Source organism: Coregonus lavaretus (genome assembly GCF_964263955.1).
Source record: "Coregonus lavaretus genome assembly, chromosome: 5".
In the NCBI taxonomy this organism is placed as follows: domain Eukaryota; kingdom Metazoa; phylum Chordata; class Actinopteri; order Salmoniformes; family Salmonidae; genus Coregonus; species Coregonus lavaretus.
This window is the reverse complement of record NC_139992.1, coordinates 43,355,781-43,376,732: the sequence shown is the minus strand read 5'-3', so window position 1 is coordinate 43,376,732 and position 20,952 is coordinate 43,355,781. Positions and strand designations below refer to the sequence as shown.

The following is a 20,952-nucleotide window of genomic DNA, read 5'->3' as shown; positions in this document are numbered from 1 at the left end:
GGTGACCAAGAACCCGATGGTCAGTCTGACAGAGCTCTTCTGTAGAGATGGGAGAACCTTCCAGAAGGACAACCATCTCTGCAGCACTCCACCAATCAGGCCTTTATGGTAGAGTGGCCTGAATGAAGCCACTCCTCAGTAAAAGGCACATGACAGCCCGCTTGGAGTTCGCCAAAAGGCACCTAAAGGACTCTCAGACCATTAGAAACAAGATTCTCTGGTCTGATGAAACCAAGATTGAACTATTTGGGCTGAATGCCAAATTTCAAGTCTGGAGGAAACCTGTTACATTCCCTACGGTGGCAGCATCATTATTTCCGTTTTTTATTTTTTTATACATTTGCAAACATCTCTAAAAACCTGTTTTTGCTTCGTCATTATGGGGTATTGTGTTTAGATTGAGGAGGAAAAAAACTATTTCATCCATTGTAGAATAAGGCTGTAATGTAAGAAAATGTGGAAAATGTCAAGGGGTCTGAATACTTTCCGAATGCACTCCTCCTGTAAGACCCCATGATCCGTGAACCATACATGATACAGACAACGTGTCATTATACTCCTTATAGTGTTCTTTAAAATATGGAGTTTGTCTAGATTCTGAAATACAAAAATGTACATGAATTTATTCAACATTAAAAATATGAATATCAATATCTCAAAAGACACACATCTACAAAGAAAGCAGAGTGCTCTCTCACTTTCCAAGGGGCAACCACAGAGCAGGCGCAACTTGGCTGGCTGCCATACATGCCATAAAATGTCAGTCTAAGTTAAACAATGGGGATGATCCATAAAGATCAGTTTTAGGCTAGGCCTACTGGAATTCTTTAGAGTTTTGTTGTTTTCAGTAAAAAAAACGGACTGCTTGCCCGAAGTCTCAGTTTACTTGCCCCAGGAAATAGGGGAACCCTTAAGGTCCCTGCTACAACCAGGTTTCTGAGTTTTACCTGGTTTTTGCGACTGCACTTGAAGAAACTTTTAAAGTTCTTGACATTTTCCGGATTGACTGACCTTCATGTCTTAAAGTAATGATGGACTGTCATTTCTCTTTGCTTATTTGAGCTGCTCTTGCCATAATATGGACTTGGTCTTTTACCAAATAGGGCTATCTTCTGTATACCAACCCTATCTTGTCACAACACAACTGATTCGCTGAAATGCATTAAGGAAAGAAATTCCACAAATTAACTTTTAACAAGGCACACCTGTTAATTGAAATGCATTCCAGGTGACTACCTCATGAAGCTGGTTGAGAGAATGCCAAGAGTGTGCAAAGCTGTCATCAAGGCAAAGGGTGGTACTTTGAAGAATCTCAAATATAAAATACATTTGTTAAACACTTTTTTGGTTACTACATGACTCCATATGTGTTATTTCATATGAAGATAAAGAAAAGCCCTGGAATGAGTAGGTGTGTCCAAACTTTTGACTGGTACTGTATATATATATGAACCATAGAGATAAATAAAGATCGCAACGTTGTATCTGTCCCATTATGGCGTCTGTGAGCACACGGCAGGGGAGAACGACTGTCCCCTCTCATTGAAGCCACGAAGTTCAAGGCCGACCCCGGTAACGTCACTTCCTGGAGTAGCTCCAACTGCGCATGTTATGAGGCTTCTGGTTTGTTATCGTCCTGGACATAAAGATCTGTTTGGACTGGCTGACCAAGAGGTCATGACGGAGCTGGCCCTGAACTTGGTAAGTTGCTGTCTCCTGGGCACATGTGCATTTAGCCTGAAGACCCAACGTTGAATTGCATGGAATTCTACTTCGGGCAGAAATTAGCATTTGGATCAGGAAAGTTTCCTCTCACGACCTCCACCAGCCAGAATGCTGAATAAAATGATACTTTACCGGTTGTCCGTGTGGTTGGTCCTTTTGCAGGTAGGAATGTGATATCAAATATCCACAGAGTAGTGTTATCAACCCGACCTTCAGTATGCTGGTCTGTATTTCATTTTTATTTATGGTTTTTATTTTCAATACTGATGCAATTCACACGTGACAAACACTTGCACAATATGGCCGAGCCGAACTTCCAGCTGATTGCGAGGAAACGTTCCCTCGGTCGACTACATTCAGTTACATTTGGCTATTGTTTACATATTGTGCATCACGTGCAATGCGTCAACAGATTGAAAATATAAGCGACAGAACCTACCGGCGCCGCAAAAAGTTGTGTAAGTTAAAGGATTTCAGACCTGCGTGAGCTGCCAATGGAATCATCAGATACAACCAGAGAAGGTCCGAGTGAGCAGCCGACTGAAGGAGCGGCTGGAGAACTGGTGGAGGGCCCAGAACCACATCCAACTATGGTAGCCTGGAGTGGAGGGACGAAGACATCAAGCAGGAGTTCCGGGGTCTATGACAATCTATCCTCACAGCCCTCACCTATCCCAAGCTGAGCTTGCCAGCCAGAGCCCAAGAATGGGTCTGTCAACACCAAGTCGACTGAGGGATGACGCAGCAGGGACTTCAACCCCACAGCAGGGTTTTCAAGCAGCGATGATGCTAACCTCAACCCCAGCACCAGGAGACCAGTCCAGCAGCACCAACGTCAACCCTACAGCATTCCCGAGGAAGGAGCCGAAGATGCCGTCGTACCAGCAGTGGGTGGACATTGAAAACGACCTGCTGAAGTGGGCCTGCAGTCTTGATCCATTGCTCAAGGGCAAGGCCATGGAGGCTTACACAGCGACTGATGAGGGGTTGTCCAATGTCTACAAAGACCTGAAGGAAGCGCTGCTGGTGAAGTTGGACATTTCCCCTGAGACCTACCTTCAACGCTTGAGAGCTGGATCGACGCCATCGGGGATGGGTTCCGCCGATTGTTTCGACTGGAGGAGAAGACACAGGACGAGATCGGTGAGGTCGTCATCCTCTAGCAACTTCTACAAGTTCTTCCACACAACACTCAGACCTGGGTCAGAGAGCACGAGCCCAAGGATGGGTTTACGGCGGCCAAGCTGGCACTGAAGTACCTCAACATACAAAAAGGGGGCCCACCACAACCTGCAGCATCCGCTCCAAGAAACTTCAGAGACACAAGGGACACCAGGAACACCAAAGATGGTGGAGGTAACTCTGGGGGGTTTGTGTCTGGGAGGAGGGAGGTATGGGATCGTGCAGTTCGTTCAGATGGGAGGGACCTGTTTTTATTGTCAGCAGCAAGGGCACAAAGCTTCAATGTGTCCACTACATAAATCCAAGCTCTCAGGTTACTGTTATGTGCCCAGAGAGGGAGATGGTGTTCAGGATAGGCAGAGTGGGGGAGAGTCAGTCTTGCTACTTGTGAAAGTGAATGGTCAAAGTCTCACTGGAATGCTTGACACTGGTAGTTCCCTGTCTCTGAGGAGGACCTTTGGAAAATCTACATATTAAAAAGTCAAATAAATCCATTTAATATAGCCTACACAATCACAATAAATCCATGATTTATTTTAGGCAGGTCTAAAGAAACATTATGATATGAAGAAAATGTAGTCTATTTCAGAAGAACCAAATGGCATATTCTGAGTCGTCCTTATGTTAGGCCCTGATCTGGAAATGTCATATGGCTGTGGGCTACACTAGTTAATTTAATAATTCCTGTGGCATTATTTTACATTACTTTATAGTAAGAAGAATACAATTGAACATAGCTGAATAAATATAACATATATTTTTCCCAAACGATTTCTGAGGGAGTGTGCACATGCGGCTATTCTATGTTATCAAAGTGATTTGAAACAGGTTCTCCTATATGCTTACTTTCTAGTTAATTATGCAACTTTAGTTGTGATACAAACCTTAGGCTATACAGTGCCTTCAGAAAGTATTCACACCCCTTGACTTTTTCCACATTTTGTTGTGTTACAAAGTGGGATAAACATTTATTTAATTGTCATTTTCTGTCAACGATCTACACAAAATACTCTGTAATGTCAAAGTGGAAGAAAAAGTCTAACACTTGTAAAAGATTCATGAAAAATAAAACACTAATATATCTTGATTAGATAAGTATGCAACCCCCTGAGTCAATACATGTTCGAATCACCTTTAGCAGCGATTACAGCTGTGAGTCTTTCTGGTTAAGTCTCTAAGAGCTTTCCACACCTGGATTGTGCAACATTTGCCCATTATTCTTTTTTAAATTCTTCAAGCTTTGTCAAATGGGTTGTTGATCATTGCTAGACAACCATTTTCAGGTCTTGCCATAGATTTTTCAAGCAGATTTAAGTCAAAACTGTAACTCGACCACTCCAGAACATTCACTGTCTTCTTGGTAAGCAACTGTAGATTTGGCCTTTTGTTTTAGGTTATTGTCCTGCTGAAAGGTGAATTCATCTCCCAGTGTCTGATGGAAATCAGACTGAACCAGGTTTTCCTCTAGGATTTTGCCTGTGCTTAGCTCCTTTACGTAAATGTTTTATCGTGAAAAACTCCCCAGTCCTTAACGATTACAAGCATACCCATAACATGATGCAGCCACCACTATGCTTGAAAATATGGAGCGTGGTACTCAGTAATGTGTTGTATTGGATTTGCCACAAATTTGTATTGAGGACAAAAAGTGAATTGCTTTGCCACATTCTTTGCAGTATTACTTTAGTGCCTTGTTGCAAACAGGATGCATGTATCGGAATATTTGTTATTCTGTACATGCTTCCGTCTTTTCACTCTGTCATTTAGGTTAGTATTGTGGATTAACTACAATGTTGTTGATCCATCCTCAGTTCTCCTATCACAGCCATTAAAGTCTCCTGCGCAGCCGGAGCGGAGCCTGTCTGCATAGCTTGCTCCCCCGCAGCTCACCAGCTGATGTAGGCTGTGTGTGTTGCATCCTTCCCACTGCTGAATAGAACTCAGATCAGAAGCTTCTAAAGCCATGACATCATTTTCTGGAATTTTCCAAGCTGTTTAAAGGCACAGTCAACTTAGTGTATGTAAACTTCTGACCCACTGGAATTGTGATACAGTGAATTATAAGTTAAATAATCTGTCTGTAAACAATTGTTGGAAAAATTACCTGTGTCATGCACAAAGTAGATGTCCTAAACGACTTGCCAAAACTATGGTTTGTTATCAAGAAATTTGTGGAGTGGTTGAAAAACAAGTTTTAATGACTCCAACCTAAGTGTATGTAAACTTCCGACTTCAACTGTATATAGACAGTCTGGTCAATTGCCACTGAAAAATAGGTGTTTGATGAATATTTTAGTCAATATTTTTGTTGACGAAATTAACACTGATCTGCAGTGATTATGCACACTCACATGACTCGCTCTTCTAACACACACACAACCCTACCATAGATAATTATATCCTGCTTCTCAGCCACTTTACCCCTGATTGTATGCATTTAACTACCTCATATATCACCATTATCACTGCCATCATTATATCAGTACATGTACATTCTTGTGTTCTTTCTCTACTGGCATTGACACTTACGTTTTTACAAATATTTACTTTTATATTGACACTTCTATTTTTTTATATTGATACTGCACTGTTAAGGAAGAGCTTGCAAGTAAGCTGAAAGTAAGCATTTTACTGTAGTGTTTACACCTGCTGTATCCTGTGCATGTGACAAATAAACTTTTATCTGATTTGATATAGTGCGTGTTTACATTTACGTCATTTAGCAGACGCTCTTATCCAGAGTGCATACATCATTTTTTTATTTATGTTTGTTGTTATAGGTGTTCGTTGTAATATTTCCATCAACATTAACTGAATATTCCAGGAATGTTTTTTTTTTTTTGAACAACTTTATTGCTCCAACATTTTATTGCTGAAGTATGTTCAGGGAACGTTATTAGAACCACCATGTCATAATGTCACACTATAACTTTATGAGAGCATTGTGGGAATATTCCCTGCTTGTTGTTATGGGTGTTTTTAATAACATCAACTTTAGCTTGAACGTTCCCGTAAAGTTCTCTCAGAACCATTTCTATTGCTCTCACATTTTGTTGCGGCAGTATGTTCTAAAAATATTACTGGTACATTGTATTATTACATTACCTGGAAACCTAATAAGAACGTTTGGGAAATGTTCTGTGGTGATTGTTAGAGATGTTGTGCACAACATTTTAGTGAACGTTAGAACATTCCAAGGATTTTTATTTTATTCTGAAGAAGAAAAAAACATTTTGTTATCAAAAACATTCTTTGACTGTTTTTGGAATGTTATCATGCTAATGTTAGATAAAACCCTAACTAGAACTTAATGAGAATCTTAGCTAAGGTTCTGGGAATGTTCCCGGTTTGCTGGAGGGCCACTAAAATGTTTTTACATTTACATTTTTGTCATTTAGCAGACGCTCTTATCCAGAGCGACTTACAGTTAGTGAGTGCATACATTTAAAAAACATACTGGCCCCCCGTGGGAATCGAACCCACAACCCTGGCGTTGCAAACGCCATGCTCTACCAATTGAGCTACATCCCTGCCGGCCATTCCCTCCCCTACCCTGGACGATGCTGGGCCAATTGTGCGCCGCCCCATGGGTTTTGCCTGCAAAATGCTAGAAACGTCCCCACACACACACAAACTAATCTCCACCTCCCTGCTCCGTTTTCAGCTACATTAGCAGCAATGTGGGTCGACACACAAGTTAACCTAGCGATCTCAGTTCATACATTTCACACATTATTCTTACCCTCCATTCAGTCACTGTTTGTATGTTTTAAATAATGCTCAGACAAGTGTTCAGGTTTCATTCGAGTGCTATTTATTGTACTTATCTATGTTTTGGATGAGCAATCTGTCTGTTGTTTCAGTTTTTTCTCCGTTCTCTGTAGCTTCCAGGTATACTAGGAAAGGGACCCGAACCAGAGATGGTAGAAAAAGCGAGACATCCCACTCCCTCATTTTTTCTGATCGGGGCAGGGCCACTCTGGTCTATTAAAGCCTTGTTCACACTGCAGGCCTTAACGCTCAAATCTTTTTAAAAAATGTGTTTATCCGTTTTGGAATACTGACTGTCCAAACAGCAAGTTAAAAGTGACCAAATCAGATTGTGTGTATTCAGACAGAAGTCATTTGCTGACATGGCTATGCTAGTTGTCATAGTAAAAACGGGTGTGTGCGCAGTGGTGTAGGATGATTGGCGGTGGTGCTCGTCACTCAGAAGTTATTTAGCAAGCTAAGGTGACAATGCCTGCAATGGGCATTTCCCAGTTGACTTGAATGTACAAAATCATAGTGTAAGAACACTTTTAAGGCCTCAAAGGATAAAATAATCCAACTTTCAAAGCAATAATTATTTGGCTAGCCACAGCTGTCAACTAGCTAGCTAGGTAGCTGTTTAGCTTTCTAGCACATTCCCTAATTTGTTTGTAAACGATTAACAAGCTAGTTAGCTACCACGTTCTTGTCAAACTGTCAACAGAGCAGCTAGCAAACAACAAGATATGCCAAATAAGTCTAAAAACCACTTCAGGGCAAATAAATCAGTCGCATGGCCAAGAATCAGATTTGTATCTGACCTACGAAGGTGGTTTCAAATGTGGCTTGAAACATCCTATTTCATGTGCTTTTTGGATGTTCAGACTGCAGGAAAAATAAAAGATTTGAATTGGATATGCATTTTTTTGGGGGGGGGGAATCACTTTAAACTGCCAATGTGAACAAGACTTTATTGCCCCGGCCCTACGAAGGGGATGCCCCAGAGCAAGACATCTCACTGCTATTCTTTTCAGGTCAATAAGTAGACGAGAGCCAACTGTTCCCTCTCTTATATGAGCATGCTAGATATTATGGAGGAACCCTGAGCTCTCATGGGATAGCATGCTCACAGGAGAGAGGGAACGCCCACTTACACAGACAGGAACATCAAATATTTTTTACAATGGTAAACGTCTTAAGTGAACTATCCTCATTTCTCCACCATTTGTGGCCGAACTACGGCAATCGGGATGGCTTGCAGTGCCTGTCCCAAATTGTGCGTGCATGTGAAGTCACGTTTTGGAACACACACTTTGAGTAGTGGTGTTATGTAAAAGTGATATAGTAATTTGTGTGTTGATCTTTGAGAAGCTGATTGCAAATGTACATTTATGATAATTAATTAAATGATTATCTGTGAACCTTTTAAAGGACATGGAATGTGATACAAAACGAGGCTACGGTGTGCTTTAGGACCATGCAGACGCCTCCGAGCAGTCGGGTAGGCTGTTCGGAGTGTTTATCCGAAGGGATAAAAATACAAATAAAAAATACAAATAAATAACAAAAAAGTTATGTCCCCCCTCCCCTTCTAAAACCAAAGTTGCGCCCCTGGTTATATATAATACTGTAGCTCTCATTACATAACAGAAAAGCAGGCTCCAGATCGGGTGGTAATAGATAGGTGGGAATAAACAGATTTAAATTGAATTATACAGTCTCTATGGGAATAGACTCACAGGTAGTCCGTTGCAGGTGAGTAGCTGGGCCTCTCCACTTGTTACAGTGAAGGATCCCAGAGGACTGCGTCCTCCAACCTCTCTGGCTTGTAACATAAACCCCATGAATGGAGTGGAACCTGCCAGGAGCTTGACTGTAAACAACACAGTGTTTAGTTGATTTAAACACCACCATAGAAAATGGAGACCGTTTATTCATTCCATATCTACTTTTCAGAAATATCTACCCATAACAGCCAAACCATAGATGGATTAATAAAACCTATAGTCCTAGTGGTGAGTGTTCAATATATCTGCATGAACCCTGCAGTAATAGAGAAAACTACATGATGTCTCACCTATGATTTCATCGCCCTCCTTGAAGCTGAACCGGTCAGTGGTGACATAGAATGTAGCGGGGCTTTGCTGCGCGCCTATTTTGTGTTGCGGTGTCATATTGTCACAAGCCCCAGTCACCTTTCCGGAGCTGTAGCACTGCACGACCCGCAGAACACACGCCAAAAACATGATGATAAATATGTATCGATCCATTTAGATTAAATTATTAAAACGAAAATTAACTAAGAATAGCCTACTGCTGGAGACCTATGCCGGCAAACTGTGGAGTTTGGGTGAGGGCGGAATTTATATTGAAGTGCCTTGTGGGTGGAGAGTAGACTAGTCTCGACAGGTTATGCTGCGTTCATAACCAAGTGGGATGGTGGAAATGACCTTTTGTGACGTCATAAATACTAGTTGGATGTTTTCACTCCTTGATAAAATGCTGATTGGCTAATGGCCAACTTGGCCAACAAGCTCCGTCAACCATAAACTATCATGCTTGTAAACAAATTATAGTGTTCCAAAACAATATTAATAGATTGCTTTTTAGAAATAATGTTTTGTTGTTGCTTTTAACTGCCGAAAATGCTGTTATCGAGGTAATTTCCTTGACATTAGAGGTCAGCATGTAGTAGAAATCGGCGCTCAGGGATGATGGACGAGTTTCCCTCTAGTAATTACCAGTTGGAGGGGCGTTCAAGTGGATTTCTCCGACTCGTATGTGGTAAATACCACCTTCCCACTGGGTTATGAATGCAGGGTATGACAGGTTGCTTCCATAGAGATATATAGATATCACAGCGTTGTATCTGTCCTATTATGGCATCTGTGAGCGCACGAGCAAAGCCAGAGGCCACCTCCATTTCGAAGTAGTCCATTTTCTTCTACTACCACTTCAATGAGTTGGTAAACAAACTAAGGGTGCATACTGTGTAGCTCAGTTGGTAGAGCATGGCGTTTGCAATGCCAGGGTTGTGGGTTTGATTCCCACGGGGGGCCAGTATGAAAAATGTATGCACTCACTAACTGTAAGTCGCTCTGGATAAGAGCGTCTGCTAAATTACTAAAATGTAAATGTGATACTGCCACCTGGAGTGTGTTGTTTGAACAGGTATAAAGCCAAGGTTGATGATTTACTGCAATTATGGAATATTTGCTCACAAGTATAATTCATTGGTTGATCCCTTCTGATGACCTGGATGGAATTATGTGATCCTTCCTTAACCTATAGGACAGGGTTCCCCAACTGGCGGCCCCCACAAATCATATTTTTGGGAATTTTCATTATTGGACATAAAAGACTGTAAAAACACCAGGAAATCAGTTCCAAGTGATTTTAATTTAAGAAATATGTTCCAAAGTAGGCCTATTCCCACGCATAATAGAAAGTCGTGATCATATACAAATGTAAACAAGATTTGAAATGATTATGTTTTAGTCAAACATGATTTCTGTTTGGGCTTCTTGCGGTCAATTTGCCGTCTACAAATTATTTGTAATTATGTTCCCACTCCCAGACCATCTGCTCAATAAATAAATCGGCCCATGGCTGAATCTAGTTGATGATCCCTGCCATAGGAATTCCCACCCAGATGACTACTTTCGAAAATGGTGAAAGTCCTCAATGGTGCTGCCCATGTTAAAACTGGCTTTTGGGCATTAGAGGCCTCTATAGAGTACTACAGTATGAGTCATAATACCCATACAATCTAGCGGTCAAACAGGAAAAAGGTTCCAATCGTTTTTCCACCATTCATTTTTCCCATAGGGGAAAATATATTAGAGGACACCGCCCAATGCAATTTCATTAAAGCAGTGTGAACCCCCCTATCAAAAAGAAGGCAGCAACTTCATTTTGGATCCATGTTTACTGTAATGGGGATGCCTTTGTTACATACAGTTATAGCTGTGCACTTAATCCTAATACCTCTTCATTGATTACATTTGAACATTGTCTTCTTTTAGGGTGTGAATTGCTATGGTCAGATTGAATTAAAACAGTTAATTTAAGGGGCAACTCTGCCACTTTTCAACCTCATATTATCTTCAGCACCAAATCGGTGTCTATACAGTATGTGAACATTTCTACATTTTGTAGAAAATATAACGTAAAAAGTTCTACCCGATGACATCATCAAAAGTTAAAACATTTTAAAAACATAGATTTTTCAAACACTATGAGATTCACAGTGACATAAGCCAGACTGGAATATGTTCCGGGATTCTTCCGATGGCATTGAGGAGTACACCACATCAGTCACTGGCTTCATCAATAAGTGTATCGATGATGTCGTCCCCACAGTGACTGTACGTACATACCCCAACCAGAAGCTATGGATTACAGGCAACATCCGCACTGAGCAAAGGGTAGAGCTGCTGCTTTCAAGGAGCGGGACTCTAACCCGGAAGCGTACAAGAAATCCCGCTATTCCCTCAGACGAACCATCAAACTGGCAAAGCGTCAATACAGGACTAAGATCAGGGCTTGCAAACGATTACAGACTACAAAGGGAAGCACAGTCGCGAGCTGCCAAGTGACACAAGTCTACCAGACGAGCTAAATTACTTCTATGCTCGCTTCGCGGCAAGTAGCACTGAAACATGCATGAGAGCATCAGCTGTTCCGGATGACTGTGTGATCATGCTCTCCATAGCCGATGTAAGACCTTCAAACAGGTCAACATTCACAAGGCCGCAGGGCCAGACGGATTACCAGGACGTGTACTCCGAGCATGCGCTGACCAACTGGCAAGTGTCTTTACTGACATTTTCAACCTCTCCCTGTCTGAGTCTGTAGGACCAAAAAGCTCCTTAACAGCTTCTACCCACAAGCCATAAGACTGCTGATTATTATCTATGCATAGTCACTTACCCCTACCTACATGTACAAATTACCTTGACTAACCTGTACCCCCGCACATTGACTCGGTACCGGTACCCCCTGTATATAGCCTTGCATTTCACGGTAAGGTCTACACCTGTTGTATTCGGCGCATGTGACAAATAACATTTGATTTGATTTTTAACCACATATCATAGAAATGCACCGTTTTCACATATGTACAGTGCCTTGCAAAAGTATTTATCCCCCTTGGCCTTTTTCCTATTTTGTTGCATTACAACCTGCATTTTAAATTGATTTTAAATTTGGATTTCATGTAATGGACATACACAAAATAGTCCAAATTGGTGAAGTGAAATGAAAAAAATAACTTGTTTAAGAAAATTCGAAAAAATAAATAACGGAAAAGTGGTGCGTGCATACGTATTCACCCCCTTTGCTATGAAGCCCCTAAATAAGATCTGGTGCAACCAATTACCTTCAGAAGTCACATAATTAGTTAAATAAAGTCCACCTGTGTGCAATCTAAGTGTCACATGATCTGTCACATGATCTCAGTATATATACACCTGTTCTGAAAGGCCCCAGAGTCTGCAACACCACCAAGCAAGCGGCAACATGAAGACCAAGGAGCTCTCCAAACAGGTCAGGGACAAAGTTATGGAGAAGTACAGATCAGGGTTGGGTTATACAAAAATATCAGAAACTCACCAAAACTCTAGGACCAGGCAAGGAGGGCATTAATCAGAGAGGCAACAAAGAGACCAAAGATAACCCTGAAGGAGCTGCAAAGCTCCACAGCGGAGATTGGAATATCTGTTCATAGGACCACTTTAAGCTGTACATTCCACAGAGCTGGGCTTTACGGAAGAGTGGCCAGAAAAAAGCCAATGCTTCAAGAAAAAAAATAGCAAACACGTTTGGTGTTTGCCAAAAGGCATGTGGGAGACTCCCCAAACATATGGAAGACGGTACTCTGGTCAGATGAGACTAAAATTGAGCTTTTTGGCCATCAAGGAAAACGCTATGTCTGGCACAAACCCAACATCTCTCATCACCCCGAGAACACCATGTTTTTCATCGGCAGGGACTGGGAAACTGATCAGAATTTAAGGAATGATGGATGGCGCTAAATACAGGGAAATTCTTGATGGAAACCTGTTTCAGTCTTCCAGAGATTTGAGACTGGGACGGAGGTTCACCTTCCAGCAGGACAATGACCCTAAGCATACTGCTAAAGCAACACTTGAGTGGTTTAAGCGGAAACATTTAAATGTCTTGGAATGGCCTAGTCAAAGCCCAGACCTCAATCCAATTGAGAATCTGTGGTATGACTTAAAGATTGCTGTACACCAGCGGAACCCATCCAACTTGAAGGAGCTGGAGCAGTTTTGCCTTGAAGAATGGGCAAAAATCCCAGTGGCTAGATGCACCAAGCTTATAGAGACATACCCCAAGAGACCTGCAGCTGTAATTGCTGCAAAAGGAGGCTCTACAAAGTATTGACTTTGGGGGGGGGGGTGAATAGTTAAGCACGCTCAAGTTTTCTGTTTTTTTGTCTTATGTTTGTTTCACCCCCCCAAAAAATTTGCATCTTCAAAGTGGTAGGCATGTTGTGTAAATCAAATGATACAAACCCCCCAAAAATCAATTTTAATTCCAGGGGGTGAATGCTTTCGCAAGCCACTGTATTCCCCGGTTTGGTGCTGGAGATAATGAATATGTTGAAAAGTTGCGGAGTTGCCCTTTAACAATGCTGTTTATACATCTTGTTGACATTAATCCAAGGACACCTTGACTTGCATTACACACCCTCACTGCAGAAACATTATAGAAAAAGATTCCTGTAAATGCAACCTGCTACAAGTAGGAAAAAAGTTATGGACATAATAGAAATGTGACATATCTCTTTGACAGTGACCCTGAATGATGAATGTGTGAACTACTTTGTCATCTCTTTGGCTAACCACAAAGGGACATTCTAATCTTTAAAGGCATCTAATCTTTAAGGCAGAACAGGTTTAAGCAAAGTATAGTGCCATTGTTTTCAGGAGGGACAGGAGGCGGACTACTGATACTGCACTCTCCTTTGTATGACCTTAAAACTACATGGGTAAAGCAAAAGAAAAGTGCACTATCTAAAATCTAAATGTGTTTCTCCGACTTTATTGGCTGTTATGGTGTGTGTCATGATCAGGAAGATCCGAACTTGGAACCCGATAGAATATCAAGGCAAACCGTAGTAAGCAGTCAAAACATGGTGGAACAAAGCCAGAGTGCAGTAACTTCATTTAGTAACTTCACTTACTGCTGTTTTCCTTGGTTTTTCCTTGGAATTTGTAGTTACTGCAAATTTGACACTCAATTTTCTCTAAAATGGAAGATAATTGAACCAGGACACTTTGTCACAAGATAAAACAGATAACACAAAGCCTGGTTTCAGTCTTAATTGTACGGCAGAATACATCTCTGATCTTGACTATATCAGATTGCTTAAAATGTACTGTGACGTAAAATTATAAGTCATCATCATAATAGTACGTTACAATATACCGTTTATCATACTTTATATGTTTATACTTTACAAACATACATTTTCATTATGTAGTTCTCAAACTCTGTAGTAGAAAAAACTGTTTAGAATCTAGAGGTTTACCAAACGGTTAAGTGGTTATCAATTAAGAGCAGTCGGATAGTAAAATGTATTTTAACAAATGAGAAGACAATCATAAAAAATTATGTGAACATTGCAGTGTGAAAAGCAATTAATTTATTTGAACATGTATTGCAATGTGAAACATGTTTTTCTACATGAAACACTGATTAAGTTTGGTGAAAAAGTGACTGTATGATTTTGTGTTGTACATAGTCAATTGGAGTGCTTAGAGTTTTGAAACAACTGCCTTTTTGATGATCTGTTTTGAGTTTTGTACTAAGTGTTGTGAAAATGTACCACATACATTCAAATCTTACCTTAACATTACAATTATTCCACAATACTAATGATGAATCAGCTCCTGGAAAGATATCACCTAAGGCTACAAATACTAAGGCGGCTTATTCTAATGCTTACCCTATAATCATGCACTACATTAAGATTTGGCACATCATTACGTTAGGCTACACATCATAAAATATATTGAGACAAATTACTGTAACCTACAAGTAGCAAAAAATAACCCAATTGATTGAACATCATATTGAAATAGGCCTATAGCCTACTGTATATTTGTAATTTGAAGCATATTTTTATATGTTGCTTGTTTGTATCAATTGCAAAGACATCGCAACTTTGAATTCATTTGTATAAACCACATGATTCTGTTTAGCGGAGATCTTCTGTGTATAAAGTGACGCAGGAGCGTCTGAGGCAGACGTTAGATTACGAGCATTTCCAAGTGCAACGTTAATAATGATGGTTTTGGGGAAACAGCTCAGAGATTTAACAATGTGCATACGAAGGTTCTAATGACGTACTTAGCCTTAAGATGCTTTTGGGAAACCGGGCCCTGGATAGCTAGTGTGAAAAAGCTGGCTGTAGCCTTGAGCACTTAAAGCAGGGGTGTCAAACTCATTCCACGAAGGGCCAAGTGTCTGCAGGTTTTTGGTTTTTCCTTTCAATTAAGACTTAGACAACCAGGTGAGGGGAGTTCCTTACTAATCAGTAACCTTAATTAATCAATTATATGCCATTTAGCAGACGCTTTTATCCAAAGCGACTTACAGTCATGCATGCATACAGTGGGGAAAAAAAGTCTTTAGTCAGCCACCAATTGTGCAAGTTCTCCCACTTAAAAAGATGAGAGAGGCCTGTAATTTTCATCATAGGTACACGTCAACTATGACAGACAAAATGAGAATTATTTTTTCCAGAAAATCACATTGTAGGATTTTTTATGAATTTATTTGCAAATTATGGTGGAAAATAAGTATTTGGTCAATAACAAAAGTTTCTCAATAGTTTGTTATATACCCTTTGTTGGCAATGACACAGGTCAAACGTTTTCTGTAAGTCTTCACAAGGTTTTCACACACTGTTGCTGGTATTTTGGCCCATTCCTCCATGCAGATCTCATCTAGAGCAGTGATGTTTTGGGGCTGTCGCTGGGCAACACAGACTTTCAACTCCCTCCAAAGATTTTCTATGGGGTTGAGATCTGGAGACTGGCTAGGCCACTCCAGGACCTTGAAATGCTTCTTACGAAGCGACTCCTTCGTTGCCCGGGCGGTGTGTTTGGGATCATTGTCATGCTGAAAGACCCAGCCATGTTTCATCTTCAATGCCCTTGCTGATGGAAGGAGGTTTTCACTCAAAATCTCACGATACATGGCCCCATTCATTCTTTCCTTTACACGGATCAGTCGTCCTGGTCCCTTTGCAGAAAAACAGCCCCAAAGCATGATGTTTCCACCCCCATGCTTCACAGTAGGTATGGTGTTCTTTGGATGCAACTCAGCATTCTTTGTCCTCCAAACACGACGAGTTGAGTTTTTACCAAAAAGTTATATTTTGGTTTCATCTGACCATATGACATTCTCCCAATCCTCTTCTGGATCATCCAAATGCACTCTAGCAAACTTCAGACGGGCCTGGACATGTACTGGCTTAAGCAGGGGGACACGTCTGGCACTGCAGGATTTGAGTCCCTGGCGGCGTAGTGTGTTACTGATGGTAGGCTTTGTTACTTTGGTCCCAGCTCTCTGCAGGTCATTCACTAGGTCCCCCTGTGTGGTTCTGGGATTTTTGCTCACCGTTCTTGTGATCATTTTGACCCCACGGGGTGAGATCTTGCGTGGAGCCCCAGATCGAAGGAGATTATCAGTGGTCTTGTATGTCTTCCATTTCCTAATAATTGCTCCCACAGTTGATTTCTTCAAACCAAGCTGCTTACCTATTGCAGATTCAGTCTTCCCAGCCTGGTGCAGGTCTACAATTTTGTTTCTGGTGTCCTTTGACAGCTCTTTGGTCTTGGCCATAGTGGAGTTTGGAGTGTGACTGTTTGATGTTGTGGACAGGTGTCTTTTATACTGATAACAAGTTCAAACAGGTGCCATTAATACAGGTAACGAGTGGAGGACAGAGGAGCCTCTTAAAGAAGAAGTTACAGGTCTGTGAGAGCCAGAAATCTTGCTTGTTTGTAGGTGACCAAATACTTATTTTCCACCATAATTTGCAAATAAATTCATTAAAAATCCTACAATGTGATTTTCTGGAGAAAAAAAATCTCAATTTGTCTGTCATAGTTGACGTGTACCTATGATGAAAATTACAGGCCTCTCTCATCTTTTTAAGTGGGAGAACTTGCACAATTGGTGGCTGACTAAATACTTTTTTCCCCCACTGTATATATATATATATATATATATATATATTTTTTTTTTTATTTTTTTATTTTTTATTATTATTATTATTATTTATTTTTATTTTTATTCATTCATGTCCTTGGGCTTCGGGACGATTATGCTTATATCCTCCTCTATGGTGGAAACACTGCTGACAGTTTTATGTTGAGTCACTGACACAGGGGTTTACTGTCAACTGTTTTTCTACTAAATAATGCATAGTGTGTACACCAGCCACATACAGGTAACTGCCAAAATAAAGGAAATGCCAACTTAAAGTGTCTTAATAGAGCGTTGGGCCACTACGAGCTGCCAGAACAGCTTCAATGCACCTTGGCATTGAGTCTACAAGTGTCTGGAACTCTATTGGAGGGATGCGACACCATTCTTCCACGAGAAAATCCATAATTTGCCGTTGTTGATGGTGGTGGAAAACACTGTCTCAGGCGCTGCTCCAGAATCTCCCATAAGTGTTCAATTGGGTTGAGATCTGGTGACAGACACACATACACACCCTTTAAACCCCCTATGCTCTTTTGAGACCCCTCTTTTAAAAAGTCACTGAGATCTCTTCTTCTAGACATGGTAGACAAAATAATAAGCAACTGGGCATGTTTAGACATGACCGTAAGCATGATGGGATGAATTAATGCAGGAACCACACCTGTATGGAAGCACCAGCTTTCAATATACTTTGTATCCCTCTTTTTTATTTAGCAGACGCTCTTATCCAGAGCGACTTACAGGAGCAATTAGGGTTAAGTGCCTTGCTCAAGGGCACATCAACAGATTTCGCCTAGTCAGCTTGGGGATTTGAACCAGCAACCTTTTGGTTACTGGCCCAACCTCTTAAAAACCAGGCTACTACCCAGCCCAACTCAAGTATTTCCTTTATTTTATATCTTCCGGAAAAAAAAATCTCAATTTGTCTGTCATAGTTGACGTGTACCTATGATGAAAATTACAGACCTCTCTCATCTTTTTAAGTGGGAGAACTTGCACAATTGGTGGCTGACTAAATACTTTTTTTCCCCACTGTACATTTTTGTGTATGGGTGGTCCCGGGGATCGAACCCACTGCCCTGGCATTACAAGTGCCGCGCTCTACCAGCTGAGCTACAGAGGACCACAAGTACAAGGTTGTACAAGGTTGGAGCGAAAACCCGCAGACACTCGCCCCTTTGTGGAATGAGTTTGACACGTGACTTAAAGGCTTTAAAAGTACACTGAGGGCAAAACGTTATAAAACAGACTTAATTAAAGGTGCAATATGCAGAAATCACTCCGCCATTTCCTGGTTGCTAAAATTCTAATAGTTTACTTAATTTCTGTTTTGTTTTGTGACAAAACAAGCAGTGTATAGTGTAGAGTCCTCAAACTCAACTCCTGTGTAGCTCAGTTGGTAGAGCATGGTGCTTGCAACGCCAGGGTTGTGGGTTCAATTCCCACAGGGGGCCAGTATGAAAAATGTATGTAAATGTATGCTCTCACTAACTGTAAGTCGCTCTGGATAAGAGCGTCTGCTAAATGACAAAAAAACCTTGAAGCCAATTCCACTGTATTTTTTCATTGTTCCCCTCTAATCAGTGTCATGACTGTCCTGTGTGAGAATCTAAGGCCTCAGATCAGCTTGACAATGGCTGACAATAACCAGACCATCTCTCACCCACAGAAGAGGGTAGTGGGGGCTGGGACGGTTTTGACACCTCACACCTGGTCGTAAATTAGGCAGAGGGGTATCTCTTACCATACCCTCCAGTACTGGTGATTGGAATGTCCCTTTGTCTCCAGAATACTTTTGCCGCCAAAACTCCAACGTCCAAAAAGTAAACACTGGAACAATATTTCTAAGATAAGAATGTGGGGAATGGTCAGTGGGGACCTAAAGAATAATCATGTCATATTGTTTATTATTTTGTGATGTCATTAAGAATGGTATCAAGAAAATACTGTAACTTGAAAAGTATACACACTATATATATGTCAAGTTTTCATCCTTTTACGTTGAATATGCGCCACTCGGTTCCCGATGGTGCAGCGGTCTAAGGCACTGCATCTCAGTGTTAGAGACGTCACTACAGACCCTGGTTCGATTCCAGGCTGTATCACAATCCGGCTGTGATTGGGAGTCCCATAGGGCGGCACACAATTGGCCCAACGTCATCCAGGTTTGGCAGGGGTAGGCCATCATTGTAAATAAGAATGTGTTCTTAACTGACTTGCCTAGTTAAATAAAGGTTAAATAAAAAATACATAAAAATAATGTATATAAAAAATGACGAGCGTATTTTTGTTAAGATAGGAATGTGATTTTGGTTTTCTAACGAGATCATCAGCATGATGAGCATGTCAGCATGATGGAACACCCCTTTTACCAAGAGTGCATAAAGGCTTGAAAAACAAATTAACATCAGACCAGAAAGACGTGAGACGGTGGTCTACACGTCTGAAAATGGTTGGAACGTTGAACCTCAACACGAGGTGAAGAATACCAACTCCCAGACTAGACCCGAACATCGCCAGGCTGCAGCTGTGCGTGTAAAGTGGCTCAAACTCTGACTAACCACACAAGGTGGGAAGAAGAAAGCTCCCCTCTCAGACAATCACTGGTACATCTGAGTAACTGTTCTGAGGAAACATTCCAATACAAGCCAGGACAACTAAGAAGAAGGACATTGTAACCTCTTATGGACAATCAGGGCCTTAAACCCACAGGACAATCAGAGCCTTACAAGTGAGCTGAGCGAAGACCCAGCCAAAACCTCCTTTCCAAGAGGGCTTGGGTCAACAGAGATAGACGACGAACAAAGACATCCACACGTAAATACATTCATGATTTCTTACTCCAAACGGGCGATGGTTCGTGAGCAAAGTATTATGATTACTTTGAGGGTAGTTTCCAAATGTATCCACGATAAGTGTTGTGTCTCTCTTTCTCTCTCTCGCTCTCTACCCCTCCCTCTTTTGGTAACCAAGCAGTCATGTTGTTGTTAGTCCGCTAGGGACTTTTTCTCATTTATTAAGTGTGTATGTTATTCTGTGTTATTATTTAGTTAGCTAGTAAATAAATAATTAAACCAATTTGCATAGTGCTGAATCATAAGTAAGGCTGGGGTTCGTGCAGATCCAAGAAGTCTACGACCGTTCAGAATGAGACTGATAAGAGGTCATGTTTAATACGTTCACTGTTTTATCCATATTGATAGGTAAAGAACTTTAGAGTTTAATTCGGGAGATGGTAACTCTATAAACAACTTCTTCCATGGTGCCCCAAATCCTAATGAGTTAATTGTTACATTATTAATTTAATCGAGTAACAAATAAACATAGTTAGTAGATTCGTTAAATAACAGTCATCATATTAATGAAAGTCACGTCACGACATCAGGGACTGATTTAGACCTGGGACACCAGGTGTGTGCAATTATTTATCAGGTAGAACAGAAAACCAGCAGGCTCCGAACCTAATAGGGTAAGAGTTGAATACCCCTGATGTAGAGAATCATTCTACCATCTAAACCACTGTGAAATGTATTTTCAGTAACCTAAAATATTGTATTTTCAGCTGTGTGACGTTGGTGTGCAAAACCAAAGTAAAAGACGCAAAAACGAAACTTGAGCATGGGAAGCACAGAAATAGCGCACATAGAACATATCTACCACTTCTTAGACTTGCTTTCAATGAGAATGAAAGATCTATAACTCACATTTCTATGTCAATTTGGTAGGGTCACCCAAAAAGTTACATATTGCAGCTTTCATTTAGCAAGAAATATAAAACAATAAAACTAATTGGCAGTATCATGTGATAAAACAACATTTTACATTTCAGACCTTCTAGATTATAACATTCTAAAAACACTGGTTTTACACTCTGGCTTGAGTAATTAACTAATCAGGTACACCTGGAGTGTGACCTGCCATGCAAAACTGAGCTACTCAAAATTAAGACAAATTAAAGACTTAAACAAACAATTAACTGCTGATGGTTGAGACTGATAGTAAGCGCTGAGTAGGCTATGGAAGGATTTGAACGTTGATGAATGAATA

General features: G+C 40.9%; 1 protein-coding gene across 1 annotated transcript in view; it reads right to left on the bottom strand.

Annotated features, from left to right (window-relative positions):
* The window catches only part of LOC311129267 (putative ferric-chelate reductase 1), a gene marked incomplete at both ends in the record, with an annotated part of 13,015 nt that extends 4,088 nt beyond the window's left edge, over positions 1 to 8,927 (bottom strand). The window contains 4 exons of the mRNA XM_084161557.1: positions 2,782 to 2,840; positions 2,985 to 3,037; positions 8,397 to 8,530; positions 8,735 to 8,927. Coding sequence (XP_084017683.1) covers positions 2,782 to 2,840; positions 2,985 to 3,037; positions 8,397 to 8,530; positions 8,735 to 8,927 — 439 coding nt within the window. The remainder of the gene's footprint in view (positions 1 to 2,781; positions 2,841 to 2,984; positions 3,038 to 8,396; positions 8,531 to 8,734) is intronic.
* Positions 8,928 to 20,952: the final 12,025 nt, after the last annotated feature.